Genomic DNA, 22,245 nt, shown 5'->3' on the forward strand with positions numbered 1-22,245 from the left:
GACATGGAAACAGGCTTCTATATAATATACTTAAAAGGAAGACTAAGTGGAAGTTTTTCCTTTTATTGTACTCCGAAATAGGTCACCATGCTACATTTCAGTCTTTAAACAGCAACAAAGTGGAGCCAGACGTGCTTGTCAACCGAGCCCTTGAGTGCTTTTCCAAAGGATTGTACTGTAAACTGTGAACAGTACCTTGTGGATAAGCTGCATATCTGTCTGTTAATGCCTGCTGCCCTCAACTCTCTCCATAAACCACAGCACTGCTGGAAAAGCCATCAGAGAGCTGTCAAAGTGAGTGAATGATCCTGCATAATCTCACCCGCTTTCTGGAAGGAGAAGTGAAAACGATCCACAAAATATATAGAAGGAGCGCAAAGAGTTGTCTGTCTGTGAGAATGAGCTCAGCTCTGGGTGCTATAGAGTAGCATTTTGAGGTTTCCACAAACCACAGCGTCAGACGGCAGCACATTCAGAGAGCTGACGGCACTGGAGCGAGGATGCCAGTGTGGTTTTATCAGATGATTGGGACTCCAGACTCTTTTAAACATATTCGAACCATGTCATCTGCTACTCTGAGAAGATAAAACTCACACTGGGCTGGATTCTGATGGGTTTATGAACTTTTGCAGACATCCTGCTTCTTGAAGTATGTGTCAAATCAGCCTGTTTAACCACCTCTATTCGGCTGGGATTTTATAAGATGAGAAAGGACGTCCCCTTGAACCCTGCGGACCGGTCTGATTGAGACTGAGGAAGTGGTTGTGTATAAAGGGGCGTGGCCTCGCATTCTGCGGTACACTGGCTGGAGTGACTCAGGGGCACTACGGCAGACGGCTGCATTGATGTTGCCTTTGAACTTGAGTACAGATGTCCACTGCAGGAATAAGCATCCTGTTCTGTAACCACCGATCTAGCAGAGCCAGTCTGTGCCGTATACTGCTGGGGGCAGAAAAGAGTTGGAAGTCATAAAGGCTTCCCGTTATCCTGCGTGGCATTCCAAAGCATAGTGAATGGATCAAGACTGGAATAGAAGTGTGAGAGAACTAGGAAGGAAAAGCTGAGAGGTTTGTAGGGAGATCTGGGCATGTAGGTCAAAGCCATTGCCTGTACACCCACAACACTTCCCCCTCAAACATCCATCAACTTAGGCCTAACAAATCCATCCAACATATGAATTTCATCAATCTAAAAAGGGGTAACATACTAAATACATACCATCTATCCATGTGTAATTGAATATTCATCTTCTGCCCCTGATCTTTAGGTTTAATCGCTGCAGGTCAGACCGGCTGGCTGGGTGACAAACTGAAGAATTCATCCAAACCTCTGGTTATTTATAAGGGACTGAGTCACCTCCAGTGTAATCAACAGGACGTAGGAGGTCGTAGTCCATGTTGACCAAAGATGGTAAGATGGAAAACACAAAAGGAGTCCTGCATGATTAATTCCCCCTACAGTCCTCAGGCCCAAGGTGCAGTGCTGCATCTCTGGTCAACTGGGAGTCTGAGATGAAGCACTGTAGCTCGGGAGGAAGGGCACTGCCTGCTAATAGACTGAACGCAAGATCCCTTGATTTTACATGACACAAATTTGAGATTTCTATTTAATAAAATGCTCATTTATAATTAGTAGTAGAGTAACCATTATTGTTTAACATTAGCAGTATTTGTTAGACCAGGTGTTGGTAATTCTAGGATTAAATGTACTTCTATTGTTGCCAGTCTTCAGTCACAATTAATTCCATCATTTCCCCATCCCCGGGGTCCAGTTTTCCCAGGAATCCCTTGGGCAATCATAAGGGGGATTCCTGGAAATACTGTTCTTGGGGGTGGGGCTGGACAACTGAATTATATCAATTTTAGCTGCACCTCCTTTATATTATAATTTATTACTATGATCAGTGGTTATACTCCATTTTAACATGCATTTTAATATACACTACCATTTCAAAGTTTGGGGTCGTCAAGGTTTTTAGTTTTTTTTATCGTTTCTTATGCTCACCAATTTATTGAATTAAAAATACAGAAGCAGTAATATTGTGAAATATTATTACAATTTAAAATAACTGTTTTCTACTCTGATATATTCCTGTGATGGCAAAGCTGCATTTTCAGCATTACATTACGTGACTCTTCAGTGTCACATGATCCTTCATCATTCATTCATTTTAAAATCATTCATGTTGATTTGGTGCTCAAGAAACATTTCTTATTATCAGTGCGGAAATCAGTTGTGCTGCTTACTATTTTTGTGAAACGGTGATATTTTTTCAGGAATTTTGATGAATATAAAGTTCAAAAGAACAGCATTTACTTGAAACGGAAATCAGTATAAATATCTTTACTGTCGCTTTTGATCAATTTAATGTGCATTTGGTGAATAAGAGAATATTTTTTATTTAAAAAATCTGCCCCAAACTTTGAATGTTTATATTGCAAATTTTGAGTTATATTTTTAAAGATAAAGATACTGTCTATTATATTTTGAACACTTCACAGATTTAAATGTTTTAAATTGATCATTTAAAATACATGAACTAATGTTGACCTCCTTCACAATGTTTCAATAAAACTATTGTTTATCATCTAAAAGTGCTGTTCTGACATTTTTAGAATATATCCATATGTAAACAATTCTGCTCAAACTGCTTTTCTAGTTTTTGTAAGGCCTTTGCTTATATCATATGACATAAAAAAAAGCGCCACCTATTTGTAAAAATGTACAGAACACCAAACACTGTCCACAGGGGGGTGCAGTTTACATTGTAGGGCGGTTCAAAAGGAACAGCAGCCCACACTGGTGGCTCAGATTAAAGGAATTTTACAGAAGTGTGACTGAAACGATTTACATATTTTTTTTCTGTTATCACATAAGTCCTGCTATAGGAAAATATATGGTAACCCTCCATCTGAGTACGTCATGTAAATGTGAACAAGAAAGAACATTTGAACAGATATTTAGAGAGACCATTCATTAAATAATGATTTTCTGATATTGTTTTATAAAACTGCTGTACACGCAGATTTGAGCAAGCGACTGTATGCAGATGCTCCAGCACATATGTGCAGTGAGTCATTCCGGATTAAGTGGGCGGTAGATGCTCATACATTTGTGAGATTTCTTATACTGTTCACCCATGCTGCCACTGAAATGTGACAGTGTGTGGGAGAAAAAAATCCACACATTTGGACAAAGATCGAATGTAATTATATACATTTTTTTAAGTAATAGTAAACAAGAAACTTTAAAGCGGTTGTCATTCAAAACAACTCTCACTCTTATGGGTCCTATCAAGATCTCCTGAGAGACATTAGTTGCATAAATGTTGATATGATTTGCTTACATGCGCAGAGGGGGAAAGGAATGGCACGAGGATCAGTGCTGAGTTGAACTGTTCAGCCCAAAAGCTGCCTGGTGGAATCCAGCCCTGTTGATTCTGAGTCCACATTGGCGGAGACGCTGATACAAAGACAGCTGTGTGTGCTTCAGACAATAAGACCGTAAATAAGTGACAGCATTTAACCATGTAGCTTCAAGGCTGAATCAAACTTTTCTGCATTTGTCTACATCTGTGTTATTTTGGGTTGCAGCACATATGTGTATACCACAGCTTCATAATCAGAAACGACAATAGATAGGCCAGAGGTAAAAAAAAATTAAAATAAAAACTAAGGAGACAAAAGAGATATGCATATGATTTTCTTCTTCATTATTATTGTATGCCTTTATGTTGTTTCCTTTTGGCCCAATATTGTGAACTGGCTGGGTATATTTGATAGTAATATAATAATTTAATACATATACAATTATTTTGATTATTTGAATTGTGTGTGTGTGTGTGTGTGTATCATTGTTTGCTTTATTTTTATTTTTTTAATTTTTTTTGAAGAATGTGTTAGGAATTTAGGAATTCTATATATAATTACAATATATTTATAGTTGTTTATATTTGTTATTGTTATTTGTGGTTGGGTTTGCAATATGTTTTTTTTTACAACAGTAAAAATGTCCTGTAAACATGCTGCTAAGGTCTGTTTGTGGACTGCAGTTTAACAATAAAAGTCTGAGTCATGATTCTTTGCTCAAACAACCTGAAAATCTCAAAAGGCTAGTACACGTGTCTAAAGAGCATTAGAGGAATAATACAAATGCTGTTTCAGAAATGATTATTGTGATCAGCAAGTATAGATCAGTAAATCTATGTGTAGTAACATGTTTAGACATGATTTAAATGGAATGGCTGAATTTAATCAAACATGTAATGGGGTTATGGACAGATTTTGAAAGTGGAGTTTCATTACTTTCATATGACCTGTTGTCGTATAAAACACATTGACATGTGATTAAATAAAGTTGGCTGTAAATGCTAGTACAAACTCTGACCCAAGTAATACAAATCTCTCCATTCTGGCTCAGACATGTACATATGACGCAGAGGAAGAAATGAGGGTGGAGAGACTTGTATGGCTGGTAATGCCGTGGAAATGTGACACACACACACACACTGATTCATGTGATCATGGCAAGGTGTGTTCTTCCTGTTCCCTCCATTTTTCTCATTCAAATGCCAACGTTCCCAAGGCCAAATGTCTTTCGCCATCTGTTTAACCAAGACCACACACTGCCACTCCATTCGGAGTGAGAATTCCCGTGATTTGCCACACTGTCTGCCATGCGCTGCAGGGTAGGCGTATTTCTAGTGACACATTACAGAAAAAAGCTGTTAGGTTAAGAAACAATTAATCTGCAACCAGTTGCCCAGCAAACAAATTTATGTTCTATAAATGTTTTCCAAACATTATATTTTGGTTGTGGGAGTTTTCTTGGTGTTAGTGGAACATTGTTTTAAGGTTAACATAATGTCCTTGCATCAGTCTTTCTTCTTAATTTTAACAACTCAACATTCTCTAGGAGCATAAAAAAAGATCTAGTTTCCATAATGTTATTAGAACATTGCTTTAAGGCGAGACACTGCAGGTGAATAGGGTAAAAATAACTAATAGTTATCGCCTTACATTGATTACATTGATAATTGCAAATAAAATTGGTATTACAAGTTTTCTAAAATGTTAGGTTTAAATATGCAAATCAGTCATTATTTAATGAAATATGCGCTCATTTGCATATGTTTCTAGTAAAAAAATCTAAATACTGGATTATGCCAGTTTCAAAATTCTTGTTTCTTTTTTTTTGACATATTAGAGTCAACAGTTTTTACAGAGGGAATTTTGGGTATCTAATTTTTGTCACTCCATAATTCAGAAAATGCTTAGAACGGACAGAAAACACTACATTTTCACAATTTGGGGGGGGATTAAAATGTTGTATATAATCAAGCAAATTATATATGAACAAATCCCTCTGTAAAAACCTTCAGGATATAGACAGGAATACAAATGTAAAGTTTGGTGTGTGTAAGTGCTACTGAAGTGGAAATGTATGGCTCAGTGTTGGAGAAAAAACTCATTTTGAGAAAACGGCCTTTACAAATATGCATTGTAATTGAAATCTATTGACACAGATAGATAAAGTGCTCGAAAAGAAACACTGAACGGTGTCTTTTGGATGTTTTCTTTCCACGTCTGAAAAAACACTTTATGAAAAGCCAAAAATTTCCGTTTCCATAACATTAAGTCAATGTTATTTATAGGTTAGTACGCTCCTAAGCGTTCTTTTAACTGAATTTTCATTTTTCACAATGCAACATTCTAGGAACGTTGATCTGGAACATTCCAAAAAACGTAAAAGTCCCAGGAAGCAATACTGAGAGAATGACCTTATCTCTACTACGTGAAGACAAACTGGTCCATTTTTTTTTCAACATGTCACTCACTCAAGAGACATTTGACAATGTCAAACATCTTTTGAGCTGTGTTGTTTAACTGGTTTCACTATTAACCATTTTAGTCGCATTTTCTCAGTAGTGGGCCTAACACTCAGTCACTGCGGCGTCACTCACTCAAGAGACATTTGACAATGTCAAACATCTTTTGAGCGCTCTACAAGCTGTGTTGTTTAACTGGTTTCACTATTAACCATTTTAGTCGCATTTTCTCAGTAGTGGGCCTAACACTCAGTCACTGCGGATATTCTGGAATTTAAATAGTATGTTATGAAAATTACACGTATTAACCACAAAGTCATGAAAAGTGAACCAAAAAACTCGATAGTCTGGTCCATTCTTAAGGTCATTAAGCAAGCCTAGGCTAGGGACTATCATGGGCCTTTCATTTTATGTACGAGGAGTGGCTAATCCTTTAGCATGAATAATTCACACACTCACTCATTCATTCAGCATGCAGTTGAAAGACAGTAACTATCTGCGTGTTAAGTGTGCATTGTGAAATGTCAGTTTAAGATAGGGTGTGTCAGAAATGTGTGAGACGGTGAATGACACCACATGCTGGGGGCATTTCCAGAGCTCTGCCGTGCCGGGTGTGTCTGAACATGTCAAGGTGCCTTGTACTTTTCAGTACAGTTTCATGAGACACACTAATTAAATATTTGGACACCCTATTCTTTATTTCGTTATAAAGATTGCCATTTTGTCTGCCAAAACGCCACTTTCTTCAATTTTGAGTGAATTAGCTAAATAACTGTATAGCTTAAAGTAAAAGAATGGTATGTTTGCTCTAATATTCTGAATTCTTCCTTTTTCCACAGCTTGAGTTTTTCCAGTAATTACATATACGGGGAGCGCAGGGGGTACCTGTAACACAATCCCCTAAATCGGATAGCTCTGCGTTACAACACATTGATATTATTTCAGATGGATTGGCTTTCATTTACCCCTCGTAGTACAGCTGACGCTCAAACAACAGGATGAAATGTGATCTTTTCCTGAAGCTGTCTGTGTGTCACAAGGCTCATCGAAACCGGTGCAGTGTCTCATTAATGTCACAAGGGGGCCACAAGTTTGACTAGGGAGGAACAAGTATGTGTCACGCCATTGCCTGAGGCATTTACGGGATAAGCATATATATATATATATATATATATATATATATATATATATATATTCTGAGCTGTATATCTATCTATAATATATGGGATAAGTATATATTTATATATATATATATTCTGAGCTTTCGCAGTTGTGTGTATGAGCCAAATTTATAAACATATGGTGTAAAATATTAACAGTTTTGCGTTAGTGTCCCTCATGAAAACATTAACAATGTGACGTTTACTGTTATCGAAGAAGTTTCTTAACAAATCAACACAAATCCAGAATAAACAAAAATGAATCTTGTATTGATTTAATGTGTCATTCTCGGTCACTAAAAAGCAGGAGTGTTTCTTATTAGGGTGTGTTCTCATTGATTAACAGGGTGCAGATGCCCTACAGGAGGCGTGTGTCATGCTGTATATGGACTGACCACTCCCAGCTCATCCAGTAGTTCTCAGAGATTAATCTTATGTTTGGATGAGATTAAGTTTGATGTAAATTAGTCTCATGACACGCGCATTTTCAAATCCTCAGACGCTTACATCTACATTCAGAGTTTTTTTCCCCTCCAAATCTTGTATCTGAAAATAAAAATGAATGAGGTGATATGAATGCAATTTTGTTGTTACCCTAAATACAGAATATAAGATATTTTCACTGGATAACTGCCATCAGAAAAACTATAGCTTTTTCACATATGAAATAAATAGATAAATAACGTAAAAAAAATTCTGTAACAAATATTCAGTGCAATAAAATTGCTTAATGCAAGTAATCTTTGTCGTGTTTTTCTTCTTTTTTACCATTTTATTGTTCCGATAGCGGCATAATTTACACATCTAAAAAAAATTTTTTTTTTAATAAATAAAAACCTGCATTTAATTTATTGCCTTCGAGGCAGGGTTTGCCACTCCCCGAATTTATTTAGGTACATTCAACACACAAAAAAAAAGTAATCTTTTTAAACGTTGATTTCATGATGCGTTCACAGTGGGATATAGAGGAACTGAGGGTGATTAAAGTGTGTAGCATGGATTACATTACACAGTTACAGCAGAACGGCCTGCGGTCACATGACGCTTGACTCGTGCGGCTTCAGGACTCCACCTCATAAAGGGAAGAGAGGCCTTCAGAAGAGCCTTCAGTGGGAAAGAAGTCATTCATACATTATGAAGGCCGTCTTTGAACAATACACCAAAGGCTATACAAAGAGAGTTTAAATTAGGTATTAAGCATTTGCAGACTAAAAATTTGTACATGATCATATAAGGCCGTTAGATTTACGTTTTGTGTACTCATACTGGTGGTTTTGTTGAACAGGTTTGTTCTATGTGCCTTCCTACTCCTTCCCCCTATGAGGCAGCAGCTGTTTTGTGCATGTGTTGATCTGAACTCCAATCCCTTCCCCCCTTCCACTCGTTAATTTCCCTCAAGTGTCCCATTTGAGTCTTTAGACTTATTCTCAGCACACTTTAAACCACTGTCATTTACTTAAATAACAGGCAAGTTATGATTATGCTTTGATTTGAAACCCCTACATATGACTCCATAAGCAACATAAAAAAAAACACGTTATAATTCGTAACACAAAATTATTAATAATCCAGTGCTGAATATAAAAAAAAAAAAAAACGTTTTAGGAAACTGACGCAGCCCTTTCTATGGTTTGTCAATAAGAACATTAACCAATTTCCACACCTGCCATTTGAAGCCATTTTAATATTTACAGATATAAACCCTGGAAATTTAAACCACCACAAGCACCCACCACCCCACAAGAATTGCTTTCCTGGATGACAGCAACATCTTGAAATCATTTCCATAAAGATGTCTCTTTAAACACTTGAGACCAAATCATTCAAAGCTTTACCTTTTTTTTTTGAAAACCAGTCATTTTGCCTTCTCATTTTAATTTTCAGTTTAAAAAAAAAAGTTTGATGCCTGGTTGTGAGGTACTTCAACAATAAATGTGCAGACTAGAGCCAGATACCTGAACAAATGGAAAGGGAGGGGGATGTCTATCAGTACTCCAAGTTATTTGCATTCTTGTAAAATTACAGAGACTAGGACAGCATTTCTGAGAAGACATTTTCATTTATTCTGACATGCTAAAAGGGAATAAATTACACTTTTTATAGAATGTCCAGCTGTAACGTACTTAAAGCTGGTTCTGAGGGACAGTTTGGAGGCAAGGAAAACAAAAAGAAAAGAAAGCCAAGTTACTGGTGTGCATTTGTCATGGCTAAAGGCAGAGGAAAACATAAGGAAAATCAAATTGCTCTTGCCTCACAAGACCCAAAACTATATAGAAAAGAAACCCTCCAACATTTTCTTTGCAATAAAAAAAAAGAAAAGAGAAATGAGCAAAAAGACCGCTACCAAACAGCAGCGAAAAATTGTTGCAGAGAGAACGTCCCAGAGATATTTTACACGAGGATCTGCTTCACCACAGGAAGAAAAAAGAAAAAAAAAAACTTTCCCCAAAATGATTGATTCAATACAGGGAAAGATTATTAAAAAAAAAAAAAAAAATTAACTTTTTTCCTGAAAAAAAAAGAAGCTATAATATGCATATAAAAAATGTAAATGGAAGGGTGGAGTGAGCACATTTTTCTCTCAAAAACAGAACATTAAGCCTATCATAGCAATTAATCGCACAGATGCTTACTTTCTCAATCAACAAACATTTTTCCAAAGAGAAAAAACCCAGATCAGATGCATATAATTTTCATCTAAGCAATTAACATACAGGTTTAGTTCAGAGTGATGCCTAATTTGTAATGAATATGCTTCTGAGTTTATTTTTATTTTTTAGACTTCAGAATACCAAGTACAATATAGTTAATGAAGTGTTCTAAAGAGAAACCTAGTAGTCACTACAAGGTTTTTTTGTTGTTTTTTAATCTTCACATTAGAAGCTCTCTAGCACATATCAGCAGGCAGAATCGCAATGACCTTTTTAGAAAAGAAAAACAAAACCCAATGGTTGCCTTTTTAATTATTTGGATACATTTGAAACAAACAAAAAAACATTTAATCTCAGATTGTTCATTTTGCTTGAGGAAAGGAAGAGCAAAAAAATATTGAAGGATGAAAATGTGTCTCAGATGTCTCCATTCTGACAGAAGAGTGTCTGGGTTCGTGCCACGCTTTGTGACGAGAGGTCGATGAGAAGGGAAAGGGGGGCCAAAACTGCTCTGATGGGCAACCGAGAATTCAGGAAGGACCCCAAACAGCTTTCCTGAAGGAGAGAACTCGGGAAAATGTTGGCATGTGCACAATTACATCCCCATTTTCTACTGTTTTCCATTTCAAAGAAGGAGGGGGTGAAAAGTCTTAAGGGACAGGACAATAGAAAAGGCTACAGCTTCCAACTCCAAACCAAGCCTGCTCTCTGTGTGGATATAGTATATACATACCAATATATAGATATATGCAGAGCATCTTATCTATATATACAGATTACATATATAGTATATGGAACAAAAGTCCTTTAACAGGAAAAAGGTTGCCCACAGTGCCTGGCAGGTTCTGGTGAATTTGATCCTAGATGCCGGGGTGTGATTGGAAGGCAAATCCTGCTACGACCACTCTGCTCTGCTTCATTACATTGTCTTAATGCTTAGAAACCTGCAAGACAGGGAGACAGATAGATAGAGAGGAGAGGGTTAAGAGTTAGTGACACCGAGCTGAATGGGGTTGAGCTACTGTAATCAATGCGGCCAACCCCGTCAAAGCATTATTCAGTCCTGGAAGAGAGAAAGTGCAAAGTCATCAAGTCCCTCTCTGCGGTAAAGTCAAGACTTGCTGCAGAGAATCTCAGAAAAACATTCATGTCATCAAACTCATGGGGGCTCAGAGGGGATTAAACTCTTTTATTACAACCATTTAGCTAACGCCAATCTGAGCGACTGCGTAAGCGCTGAAGGGGTTTTCGGGGCAGCCAAGACTTGCCATAACCATAACTGATGAATGTACTCATTCATACACTTCTATAGCTGACTGACACCTTAACCAAGTCAGCTGTTGCATGATCAGCCAGCCCACAGTTAAAAAAAATCCAGCTCAAAGCAAAGCAGCTGTCCTTTGACAAGAATCCTTAATGTCAAACTAAATGTAAAGACTGAGAGGGCATGACATGATTCACTAAAACAGATACTAGATGATGCTATCAGCCTTAAAAAGCAGTGCAATATCCATCTAAAAAGTACCATTTAAAAGACTTGTTTTGAAGAATATTGGGAAACAACAATGGAAGCCAGTTAAATTTCAAATGTAAGGACAAAAAAAAAGGAGGGGGGGGGGGGGGGGGGGGGGGGGGGGGGGGGGTTATAATATACACATACAACGTGCTGGGTTAACAAATAGATATTTTAAGAAATATATCAGTGCTCCACAGAAGTCAGTCACACAGGTTTGGAACGACATGACGGAGAATAAATGACCATTTTAATTTTAAGGTGAACTATTCCTTTAAGTTCATGTGAATTAAACTGCTGAGAAAAATGAGATGGGTACAGATTTGATTTGAAAGCGTAATTGCTAACCTCACAAGGAGTTTCAAGTCATGTGCAATCACAATCCTAAGCAAAAAACACTCTGACAGACCTGTGACGCATGTTGAAATGTTTCCAGTGCAGCACTCTCAACTGTGGTCTGCTTTAAAAAAAAAATGATGTGCTTTTGCCTCAGGCAAACGGAGCACAAAATCAAACCGGATATGGAAAAGGAATAAAATCTAAAGAGTTGTTTAAAGGCTGCTCGACATTACTCTTTTGAAAAATTAAACTGATTATGCTTGGAAAACATATTTACTTAGTTTCCTCACTTAAAAATATTATTAACATTTAGGCTTTTCAGAAGCTACAGAAAGATGACAACTATTGAGATATTTTTAGATTCAAAAGCAGAGTTGTAGCCCATTTATGTCACTGCTTGTCATTTTTAACTAATCCACAATGGAAAGATGATAGTTACATTCAGCTACCACAGCCTTGACATTTCTATGGACACTAATGGAACATTTCAGGAGTGAAAAAAGATGAGGGGAAGAGAAGAAAACTAAATGCTTGACAAGTCTGTATTCATTGAGCATGAAGAGGTATACTGAAGCAGCATTTAGGACAAATCTCACAATAATACAGCAGTCCAAGCTCCAGACCTCCGTTGTTGCAGAACTAACAAAGTTGGTAACTAAGAAACCAACAATCCCCTGCAAATAAAGTTCTTTCAAGCTCAAACACTCCTGAGCGTCACCACTTAAATTCTTGGCTGTGGCTATTCAGCCCAAGGGATCTTAAAGGGACAGTCCTCTATTTCTGAGCCAGTAAGATACGCAAATCTTTGAACCTATTGAGCTCTCGCAATCCAAATGATACAATCATATATCTAAGCAGGCTACATTGTGCATCCTGGCTTTTGAAGGGGGGGATGGGGTGCAATCAAACTAAAACAGTGTGCAGAGGATTAGGCCAATACCACCTCATCAGCAAATGCTATTCTTAGTCCAGCCACTTTTAACATCAGTTGTTCTCTGCCTTAATTCATGAACCTTGAGTGTAAAACAGCCTTCCTGCTCTTCACCAAGCATTTATGAACAAAGATCATGACTTGAACCATGGGATTGAAAAAAAAAAAAAAAGACTCTAAAAGCCATGTCTAACATCACAGAGGATCACAAAGCTCAGCTGGGAAAAGCTGCCTGTGTGGGTTGACGGCACAGTCACTATATTAAACCCACTGTCCTCTGAGGGCATTTAGGCCAAAAGGGTGAAAAAAAGACATCCCGTTCAGTTGATTAAATAGATGATTACAGCATGACATGGCTTTAAATATCACAACTGTCAGAAATTTCTAATCTACTCTGGAATATATTCCCACAACCTACAAACAAGGCTATAGTATAAATCCTACAGACATCAAAGTAGTTTAATCAGGACTATTTTAAGCGCCAAAGGCAACTACTAGGTAGAATGACAGATGTTTAAAACTAGGGGTGCTCAGATTTTTTTTCAGAAAGCAGTATCTGCAGATACCGATCACAGTCTTTTAAAAACCTTCTTTTGATAATTTATAACTATTTATAGTGATACACCAATCAGGATTTGACATTTATTCAGGGCCTGAATTTCATTTTTGAAAATGGGGGAATTTCCCCTCTTAGGTGACTCTTGTGAGAGGGGAAGCAGCACGGACTCTCATTGTGCTTTCACACAGGAGTCCGCTACTGATCCGTGGCTGTTTACCACAAACGCAACATTTATCCATTATTTTGATTTCAAATCCAAACATTGTCTCTGAAAATGCTTTTTCAGCATTGTAATTATTTTTTTACACGGTACAGTAATACAATCTTTCAAAGAAATAAATATAAGCAACAAATTATTCAATGCTTTTTACTTTTGCATTTACTTCTAGATTTATATATTAAGTTGCTCAAGCAAGTGGCAAAACATTTAAACTACTTTTCTTACGTTATCACAAACTTACCACTGACAGAAATAGTCAGCTCTACTTCCTTTCCTTTTGCATTGAAATCTTTATTACAAGCAATCCATGCAGTTCATAAAGAACTTTGTTTTCCTACCGCCACGAGTGCCATCTATAATTGCCTTCTTTATCTAAAAGTGCTCTTTCCCTTTAAACCTAGCCAAGCCATATAGAGGACTTCAATAATATGCATTTATGGTGTAATTACTACATTTTCGTGTCAATCCATGTTCATATATACTGTTACTTTAATTCAGCACTTGCAGCGCAGCAATATACTCGGTACGGAAACAATCTCTGCACTGCTGCAGACGCACCGCTCGTGGAACGCACTGCTGGTCTGCAACCATGCGCAGTGTGCACGCTTTATTAATCCAGTAATCAGTTAACATGAGCGTGGAAAAAATACGCACCACATACACACTGCAAACGGAGTAATGTGAACCTGGCATTGTGTGTGCGCTGCGAGTGTGTATGAGTGCATGGTCTCTAGGAGAACGCGAGAGCGCTGAATGGTTAAACACTGGCAAGAATAAAAAAGTAATGCAATTTATAAACTTTAGTGATGATGTGACACTGCCTCGATTGTGCAAGTGATAATTCCTGTGTCAACTGTGCAGAGTGCAGCTCGCTTATAGACAGACGCGATGTGGTGATTTGAAGCCATTTGCGTATTTTGAGAGAGAAAGGGAGAGCGCGCACGGTGATTCGCTCGGTTTGTCGGATCTGCCTTTTTAGAGACCACCGATCAAACATCCCAACGTGATTATCGGCCGATAGTGATCGGTAGCCGATCAATCGGAGCACCCCTATTTAAAACCACTGAGATGTATACCATTAATAATGACAAACACCCAAACTGAATACTGCTGTAGTTGTCCAACTTTAACAGGGCACTAAAGGACACAGCAGTGGAAGAGTTACAGCAGCTTTTCCACTTAACCGTGCCCTTCCAAGTGTCAAGCCTACACTGCATTAGATGCACAACAGATTTAGACAACATTAAAGCCTACACCATCTGACCAGGACTATTTATCGCTAATGTAGTGTGAAACAGACTTGATATGTTCGTTAACATAAATTTTAAATCGCCAACAGTTCTGCCTTAGGAAACATAATATGATGGATGGGAAAAAATAAAAAACACTCTCAACTCCAAGTCCATATACAAAGAATGGGCTATGCTTTTTTGCTGGAAAGCAGATCCACAACTAGAATCACAAAAAACATCACTGTTGAGTCATCACATGAACATAGAACAATATTACAGTTCCCTCAACACCAAACACATTGAAAATTACAGTAAGAATCAATGAAAAGACGTGGAAATGACATGGTCTTGGTTAGCCTGTGGTTAGAAATCACTCCCACGTATCCATGTTTGTACTGAAGAGACCATTATAATCAAGACTAACAAGTGTTAGATCCAGGAACAATGATTGGGAGAAAACTGTCAAACAGAGCATCCCATTTAGAAAGGGGTTAATTTTAAGGGATGGTTATCTGACATTCACAGAAAAGATTATGAAGCCAACCCTTCGTCCCAGAGAAGAATAGACATCTTTTGGTACAAAGTTAGTAGTCAAATTTCCCAAGGACGTCTTTGCTTTTGCAAGACATACCAATTGAATTTTTTTTTTTGTGGGTGCATCCTTGAACTAACACTGTCTCTTTGCATTTCATGAATCTTTTGAGGAGCGAATGTTCCAAATCCACTATTGTTTTTACAAATGTAAGCAATTGGTGTCTCTGTTTTTGCACTGAAAACGTCGCTTGGCTGTTTGCTACTAACCTTTCATGTTACTCTTGGGTTTGTCAGTTTGCTTGCCTGTGGGGGTTTGTGCCGGTTGCCCTTGTCCCCCTGAGGAGGCCGCTTGCTGTGCTGCTTTCTGCTTCAGCATGGTCCAGTCAAATGTGTAGTCATACTGGTGGTTCAGAGTCCTGGAAGTGATCAAGCGAGAGTGAGTATACCCATAAAAATCAAATTAACTTAGATACCACAAGTAAAGAAATAAACAAGGAGTCCACAACTTGCAAGACTTTCTGCTTGAAAAATTGACCTCAGACTCTACTGGTAACAAAGATGTGGAAAACAAGTTGTGACTAGGGAGTGTCTTGGTGTTTCTGGGCCAGTTGGGAGTGTTGAGGTAATGCAAGAAATTGTCAGGCACCTGAAAAGAATGCGGAAAAGCTGACGCAGATACATGTAGTCAGGTGCCTCTTCAAACCGCAACCCACGACAGTAGTTCAGGTACATGGCAAACTCTGCTGGGAAACCCTGGAGAAAGAGCCAAATGCATGTAACGAAAGAACCAAATTACCAAGCTCCACAAATGTCATGTCAATTTGACCAGATATTTTTTAATCTCATATAAAGCACTGTTAGCAGGAAAAAGGCTGTCTGAAATTACAGTCATGTAGGCTAGAAGCCTGGTGAGTAAACATTAGGGCTGGGCAATATGGGCAAAAACTTATATCTCAGTATTTTTTGGTCGATGTGCAATATACGGTATATATCTCGGTATTTTCGTTTTTGTATTTTTTAAAAATCTGTATTTAACATACACACATACATATATTTATATATATATATATATATATATATATATATAAATAATTCACTCGCCGCCCAAAGTTGTCCAACAAAACAATACATAAAGGCTATGAAAAAAAATTAAGTAAAATGTAACCATGTAAGCCTTTATATTATGTGCAAAAAATGGGTTAAAATTTCATTCAGAGTTATTGCACTCCTATTTAATTGAGCTGTCTGTTTGGGGCGCGGCAGCGCTCGTTCACTGAAGTCTGTTAAGTTTGGCGGAGAATCCCAAAGCAGAAGGCTCATGCACTTCTGACAGAAAAATGGAAATATTTCCATGGCTTTCTAACATTTACAGATGGAGAATATACCTTTGAAATGTAAGTTATGCATTCAGGAAGGCAGCATTTCACAAACACATTAAACAGCGCGAGTAGCCTATAGTGGGCACTAGGATTGGGTACCGAAATCGGTACTTTTAAGGGTACCGACCAAATTGCGTCGGTACCACAGAGTACCGATTCACGTTAAATCTATTGGTGCCAAATTTCGGTACCTGAGAACACCACATCTGGGCGCATACGCTACAGAGAGAGAAAGAGAGACCCTGTGACGTGAGGTCACCCCTGCAACTCGTTCAAACAATACACAGGGCAAGCCGAAATGTTCTGAAGTGTGGTTACATTTCTAGGGTCATATGGTTTCTGCGAAAACGCAGACGGGATCGCGGAGTCCATTCATAAAAACGTAATTTACTCTATAGTCAATGCCTTCATTTGATTTTCAGAAAAATGAAAACAAGAATTTCTGGGGGGAAAAAAAGAAAGAAAAAGTTTGTAGCGCCCTATTGTTCAAAATGTTGAAATTGAGACTTTTGGACTTATTTTTTCACTGAAATAAATGTTTTTGTAATTACACAGAATAAAGTACTGAAAAAAGGTACCGTTGGTTACCGGCACCGAAATTCAGGTACCGATACCGGTACCGTAGCGGTTAAAATGTGAACGTTACCCAACCCCAGTGGGCACTAGGGCTGTGCGATTAATCGAAATCGCGATTTGAGACGTTGCAATTTCCTAATTGCAAAGCCTGCGATGTGGACGCGATATTACTCCGTTCCAGAGCATATGCATGACTGCCAGCCTTGAGTTGCAATCTTACTTGCCCTGGGCGAGAGTGAGCGCACCTCCGTTCTCCCCAATCAGCACTGCTGTAATCAACTGCGTAAACACCCAACATTAAAAAAAAAAAAAAAAAAAACAACAGAATTTTGTAATGGTTTAATGGAAACTATAAGAATTTCTCTGATGGTTTCTATTGTTTTTTTCAGCAGGGTAATGATACCCATACTGTGCTGCACATTATTGACAATATTGAGCTGAAGCTCAACTTTGCAAATTTAAAAATCGCAAATCAAATCACAATCGCAATATCGGTCAAAAAAAAAAAAATCGCAATTTGACATTTTCCCCCAAATCGCACAACCCTAGTGGGCACACACAGCCTTTCTGTCAGAGCATATGACGGGCTGAGCCGCTTTAACTAATATGTGAAATGAAACTATAAACTATGTCTAACTAGTTTTTAAAGGTCTTAATATGAAGCTTGTCACAGGTTTAGAACAAATAGGATGCACTTTCTCCGCAGCAGCTCAGTCTGTGTCCTCTGCTATATTTTCACATGCGCTCGTATCAAACTACTGTATATCGATATAAACGGTATTGCCTCCTATCAAATTGCTTATAAAGAAAATATCGATATATCGTACAAACTCGATATATATCGCCCAGCCTAATAGACATAGGATCAGAGTTTCTTATAAGCAACTGGATGTTTGTACATAGTTTGTAGGCTGACATACAAAATATAAACATTTATATTCCTTAAAAAAAGACACACACAAAAGAAGCAAAACAAAAATAGTGGCCAAGCATCATATTCATATACAGTTGGTCTTTTTAGCAGTATTGAATGCTCTGGAGATAACTAATTTGAATACTCATGGAGCCTAAGAATTGTACCATCACAACCTTTAAACTGAGCAGAGGTTTAGTAGCATGTATGAATGCAGACTTTTGAAAAGCCTTGCTGTGACGTGCAGAATTTCACATACCTTACACAACACCTCGACGGGGGTCGACATCTTTTTCTCACTAATCTTCTCATACTTCTGTTTCTTTGTGGCAGCCTGTGGACAAAAATTAAAATGTTACACGCTATGATGTGGTACTGGCTGTCCATCAGTGTGCAATCCCACAGTGCTAGAGGCCATAAATAACCCAGATGAAAGGAGATTTACAGCACTTTTTTAGGCACCACCTGTTATCCTGTTTTATACTGCCTACAGGACTCCAGACAAAAATCAATTAAGGAGCCACTGGCTCCTATAAGAAACATAATTAGGTGGCAAATGATTTTTTTAAATACCACAGAATAAACATGTTTTATTTATCTATTTAATTTTATTATTCAGTCATACTGTCATGTGTTTATATCTCACCTTTTCTTATGTTAATTAGCATTTTAATCCATCTTTTAGATGTCCTGGGAACTATGGTTCACTTAAAGTGGGAACTACACGTCTTTCCCAACTTCAGAACTATATACAGTCACAAAGAATTGCTTATAACACAGAATATGTGCCAATTTCACTTGGCATAATTATGTCAGCATCTCTTGGCCATTGAGTATAGTTTTAGGCTCCTGCTCAATGCATCCTATAAATGTTGTCATACGTCTTGCACACATCCAGTATGTTTCTCTTCATTAGTAACATGCAATTATATAGGTGGTGTTGAATTTTATCTTTAGCTCCTTGAATTCTTTCTTTATATTCAAGTAAAAATATAAAAATGCAATATAGCGCATTTATTTGGCAAAACGCTTTTTTTTTTTATATATATATAAATATGACTAAAGAGCTTATGGACACCAAATGGTTATTCTGAGGTAAATGTATTGTCACATGGCATTGTTTACAAGCTTTACTAGTTTTCCAGAGTTTGAAATATACCTTTTGGTGTCCTTTCGTGTTTATTTCATACTGTAGTAGTAAAGAGAAAGATATGATGGGTTCACATGCCGCAAGAACTAAAGCGATCGCTCATGCCACATTAAAGAGCGCCAAAACGGTATTTATTGTTTAAATTTTTATTATGAATTTGGCAGAATTTAAAAGCTGATACTTTGTCTATTAAAAGGTAACAAAGCATATTGTGATTATTGGATGGCAAATGCGCTACAAATAATATGAAGTTCACGAATTAACAGAACACAGCATATAGACTAAAGATCTTGATAACAAGAAGCCATATCAGTATCGATTATAAACGAGAATTGTTAACGATATTGCTAATGTCCACACAGCTGACAGATTTACCTGTTGAAGTTTGTTCAAGTTGTGCACGAAATAGACACTGCTTTTCTGCACTTTTACTTCGCACGTCTCCGTCATTTTCGATCTCTCTCACAACTGGAGCTTTAGCAGGTGTGCTGGTGTTCGGCAGAGATGAGGACTGTTTTTCCACTATAACTTTGATGCGCATCGTCTCAGTTCATTACGTCAACATAACAAATGATGTGATCGCAAAACAATCAGGAAAAAAGGCATTACATGCAAATTTTTAAATCGTTACATGTAAATTTGTATAGTCGCCAGCAAAATTATCACTCGCAAATTAATATTTTCGGTCGCAAATTTTAGGCACAGTCTGGAGCCCTGCTGCCTAGCAATTTTAAGTTCATTCTTTTAAGGTTTTTCCCTCCACAGTAATAAAGAAAGTTGGTAATATTCAGTGACATTAAGGAGTATTCTCCTGCTCTAATTACATAAAGGCAGCATTTCTAAACATCCATACTTAATATTACCTACATTCAAACCATACAAAGTAGAAAAGTTACTGGCATGCTTTAAAAAAAAAAAAATCTATATATCAGTGTCTCAGGAACAAGTACGTTCAACAAATCTGTCTAAGACATGCAGTGCGATCCCATCTAAAATCCAGCTATTATAAATAAACACCTGCATTATCTGTACTGCTTACCTTCAGTCCCTGCCATGGCAGGCTGGTTCTGTTGAAGTACATCAGCACGTATCCTAGCGATTCCATGTCATCTCGACGACTGTTAAGATGAAATAAAAGATTAAAAATCAAGCCAGAAGGGTTTTAAACAGGTTTGAGGGCAACTTGTTTAAAAAAAAAAAAATTTAAATGCAAAAGTAACGCATAGAAAATGAGTAGGGGTGATTTAGTAAACCATCCCTAAATTTACTCGCTGACCACTGACATGTCACTCCTTTGGTAAAGGGCAAGCAAGCACAGCCCATCAATCACGATGTCACGATCTTGGCCCATATTCATGAACAATCTTAGTGCTTAGAGTTGCTCCTAGTAACAAAATTCTAAGAACATTCTTAGAAATGTGGGTGATTCCTCAAAAAATTTAAGAAAAGATCCTAGCAAAGAAAAAAGTAATTCAGAAAGCATCTTAACTCTTAAAAGAGCTCTTAACATCCAAAATTGTTAGGAGTACTGACGAGGACTTTTAAGAGGCTGAAGAGTTTCTTTAGCAGTGGAGAAAATCAACGAAACGTGAAGAGGGAGAGGAAATGCATATTTGCACACAACGCATGACAGTGAGTTAAATAAGACACTACACATTAGATCGTGCAGTGCTCATGTTTGTGACCGATATTAATAGAGACACGCTAACATCTCAGACAGTTTAAAAATGCCATAGCGCCAGAAATGAAAGTAATCACTATATTAACTATGGCCACGTTCACACTGTCAGTTTTAGGGATTGACAACCGCATTTCCTTACAGTCTCGAAATGACTGACGCATGACACTGAATTTGAGTGACGCACAAAACTGACGGAAACTGCTCCAGTGGAGAACAGTGACTGCATCTCAAAAGGCCCTTTCGCACCGCTTTAGTTCCAGAACTAAATGTACGGTACTAAAGTACTGGGACGATCTTGCGCGAACTATTTCCCCAGTACCATTTAAAGGGTTGCATTCGCACCGAAAGTGTGTACTAAGAAGTGACGTACGCCGGTCGACAGCGACGTCATTTGTGCGCGCCGTTCAACAACAGAAACAAAAAACTACGTTAACAACAGCAGGATGGAGGACGCTGTGATCGGAGCTGTGTTTTTGTTGCGTCTCGCGGGTTTCACAATAATGGACATGGAAAGTCGACGTCTACGTAAAGCGATTGAAAGAACGGAAAGGAGGACTAAGAATCTCCAACGACAACTGACAGTGCTACATTTGCTACAAGTGCCTGCACTTCAGCATCCGTCCATCTATCGCTGTTCTCCATACTTGCGAAATAAGTTGACATGCTTACAGTATGTTTACACAGCGTTTTAAATCATGCCGGGTGAGGGCGTTTTCATACGCGTTTGGCCAATCAATGTCTACTTATGTCACGATTAGTACCAGTTGTGCTGGTTAGACCCTGCTCCGGAGTAGGAGCTAATTTGGTTCTCGAAAAAGGCAGTCCGGTACTAAAATCGCTCCCAGTTCCGGTGGTGAGAACACGCCGAAAAGTGGGTAGTTAAATGTACTAATCTGGAAAAACTAATCTTGTGGTAGTTCCACAATTAGTTCTGGTACTATGAAAAGGTTCCTGCGGTGCGAAAGGCCCTATAACCTTCAGATGTTGCACAGCTTATTTCTCCGTAGTTGTAAGTGAAAGTGACGTGACATGTGGCCAAGTATGGTGACCCATACACACACAGCAGTGAACACACACACACACACCGTGAACCGTGAACACACACCCGGAGCAGTGGGCAGCCATTTTATGCTGCGGCACCCGGGGAGCAGTTGGGGGTTCAGTGCCTTGCTCAAGGGCACCTCAGTCGTGGTATTGAAGGTGGAGAGAGCGCTGTACATTCACTCCCCCCCACCCACAATCCCTGCCGGTACGAGACTCGAACCCGCAACCTTTGGGTTACGAGTCCGACTCTCTAACCATTAGGCCAAGACTTACCCAGAGTGAGACCACACATGAGCGGTTCTCTCGCACTGTACTACAAGTTGTCCAGTTCATACAGTGCATGTTTTCTGAGAATGCGGTTGCGAGTCCTGAAAATAGACAGGTGTGTCGCTGTCACCTTATTGTGTCGCTGTTCGTTTCCTATCAAATACTTAAGTACAACATTAACAACATGGTAAATAAAAAAGTATTTATATATATATATATATATATATATATATATAAAATGTAACGGCGCGCGATATCCGAAATATTTT

General features: G+C 38.2%; 1 protein-coding gene across 5 annotated transcripts in view; it reads right to left on the reverse strand.

The window, feature by feature from the left end:
* Positions 1-9,517: 9,517 nt before the first annotated feature.
* The window catches only part of LOC107554841 (casein kinase I), a 33,224-nt gene continuing 20,496 nt past the window's right edge, over positions 9,518-22,245 (reverse strand). For 3 of the 5 annotated variants that reach the window (XM_016237478.1, XM_016237475.1, XM_016237479.1), the window contains 5 exons: positions 20,024-20,102; positions 18,094-18,168; positions 15,613-15,719; positions 15,234-15,382; positions 9,518-10,582 (listed from right to left, as the gene is read on the reverse strand). In XM_016237478.1, the coding sequence (XP_016092964.1) occupies positions 10,575-10,582; positions 15,234-15,382; positions 15,613-15,719; positions 18,094-18,168; positions 20,024-20,102 (418 nt within the window). In that variant the 3' untranslated portion in view covers positions 9,518-10,574. Of the gene's footprint in view, positions 10,583-15,071; positions 15,383-15,612; positions 15,720-18,093; positions 18,169-20,023; positions 20,103-22,245 lie in introns of those variants that run through there. The other 2 variants (XM_016237477.1, XM_016237476.1) reach the window with 2 other exon arrangements.

The sequence above is a fragment of the Sinocyclocheilus grahami genome, unplaced genomic scaffold, assembly GCF_001515645.1.
Source record: "Sinocyclocheilus grahami isolate Dianchi unplaced genomic scaffold, SAMN03320097.WGS_v1.1 scaffold515.1, whole genome shotgun sequence".
Taxonomy (NCBI): Eukaryota; Metazoa; Chordata; class Actinopteri; order Cypriniformes; family Cyprinidae; genus Sinocyclocheilus; species Sinocyclocheilus grahami.